General features: G+C 39.5%; 1 protein-coding gene across 1 annotated transcript in view; it reads right to left on the reverse strand.

Moving 5' to 3' along the window:
* LOC104624929 (ankyrin repeat and KH domain-containing protein 1-like) overlaps window positions 1-2,129 on the reverse strand; it is a gene marked incomplete at its 5' end in the record, with an annotated part of 75,216 nt that overhangs the window by 70,819 nt on the left and 2,268 nt on the right. Inside the window, 1 exon segment of the mRNA XM_010292416.1 lies at window positions 1-108. This exon segment is cut by the window's left edge and continues 16 nt beyond it. Coding sequence (XP_010290718.1) covers window positions 1-108 — 108 coding nt within the window.

A 2,129-nucleotide genomic window follows, 5' to 3' on the forward strand; every position in this document is an offset into this window, starting at 1 on the left:
AGGAGACTCTCTCCTTCTTCAGTATGTTCATTTACGCTTCTTCCTTCATCCAACAGTTTCCGGACAGCATTTACATCCCCATCTGAGCATGCTTCTGCCAAACTGCGACTGTAAAAATCAGTTACCACAGAATAAGGTCAAAACAAGTATGCGTTAGATGGGTAGCTTCCTATGCAAAGAAGAAATCTTTACTTAAAGACGCATGGCATTAGTACTAAAGCCTTACTAGAAAAATATACCTTACGGATTTTTTTTATGAAAAAGTATATACACACACACATTATTTCCATAGACGAAACAGAGGTAAAGACAGCTAGCTAACAGCCTAGTACCACAGAGACCACTGTGGTGATCTGAATACTGCATACTGCAAGAAGACAAATTTCTGACTGTCGTGTCTCCTGTAGTGGGCCTATTTCCTTCTCTGCACTAGCCCAAAGCTTTTTTCTTTTAATTGAACACATCAGTTTCTTAATTTAAGCAGACATTCCAAAGAAAAATCCTTACCTTACCTAATGACATCTTAAAGGAAGAAAGGAGAGGAACCTCACAGAAGTTTACTATGTTTCCTTTCATGCACTGTTAAAAGCATATTACAGAGGTTTTCAGATGTATTAAATAGGCCAATTGCTATTTCTCCTGAGACCTAGGGAAGTACCCTAAACAAATCTTGAAAAAGGTGAGCAGGGCTTCAATTTATTTCAAACCAAGTCACTTGTCCTTTAAATCTTTTTCTGTGGGGAAAAAAAAAAGAAGTCTAACAGCAAAGACAACTGTTAAAGCACCTGCTAAACACAAGTGTAAACAAGAATAAGTCATGCTCAGTACCAACTCAGTTACACTTCTCCAACTGATGATATAATTTTATTTAGAAAATATATGCAGGGAATCATGGTCCCTCAGGCACTGGGAACCAAACCACAGTTAATGATCTGGTGGAAGGGGGAAGGAAGGGACTTCTGTTATAAACAGTAGTGGACTGTATGTGATGCATTCCTGACTGTATTTTATTTGCAAGATATGGAAGCTTGTTTATTTAAGACAAAAACTAATACACTCAGATTCATTAAAAACCTCAAACTTCTACTTTTCTTCTGTAAAAGACAGAAGTTCATTCAAGAAATTCACTCACAATGAAGAAAATATCCGTCTGATCACAAAGGTGCCTCAGGAAAGCATACAAGTTTCAATTTTCAATTGTTCAAAGACTGTAATGGTTAAACTATGCTAAGTCCCTATTTTAAAAGGAACTCATTTGCCACACACCCCAAATATGAAATAAACTGTGCTAGCAGCACCTAGGTAAAAGCTGAGATCTGACCTGAAGAGAACATCCAGTATCTGATCACTTACATTTGCGTCATAATCACAAAGCATTTTAAGCAAAATAACTGATATTTTGGTAAATTTATTATTTGGCTACATAGTCCAGTCCATATACTGAAGTAATGGGATCCTACTAAAAGGCTGCAGGACACTATCAAACCTGCCACCTTCCCCTGGGAGGCAGTAAGGGACAGCTGTGTGCTCATGGCACAAGCAGTCAGCCAAACAGCCCTGCTGTTACCACATGTACCCACATATAACCGGGCATTTACAGCTCAGGTTCCTGTGTTCAGCTGGGAGGAGAGGGTGGGGAATCATGCACTTTTGGACAAACATAGTCTAACGTTTAGAAATGGGAGGCACCTAACATCATAACCTGCAAGACAAATCCTGAAACAGATCCATCATTCTCAGAAGATGGCTTTAAGCCACCTCATATGATACAAAACTGCTCTGAAACCAAATACGCTCTGGGAAAAAGGCTATAAAAACAAGACTCGTAGCTGGTTATACTTGACTCCAACACCTCAAGAGGTCTCCCAGTTTGCCTCTGCTCACATTCTCTTTTACAAAATGTCTTGGAAATATCTCAAAGTGACAAGAATGACACTGGCATGTTCTTGCAAACGAAGCACAGGATGCTGTTGACCTTTACACTTGTTGTCCACCACGAATCTCAGGTCTTTTTCTCTGGAAGTTGATTTCCAGCCATTCAGCCTTCCCCATCTGTACCAATGCACAGAGATATTCCTCCCTAGGTGCAAGACTTCGCATTTCCCTTTGCTGAATTTAATGAGATTCCT

Source organism: Phaethon lepturus, unplaced genomic scaffold, assembly GCF_000687285.1.
Source record: "Phaethon lepturus isolate BGI_N335 unplaced genomic scaffold, ASM68728v1 scaffold41158, whole genome shotgun sequence".
NCBI lineage: Eukaryota > Metazoa > Chordata > Aves > Phaethontiformes > Phaethontidae > Phaethon > Phaethon lepturus.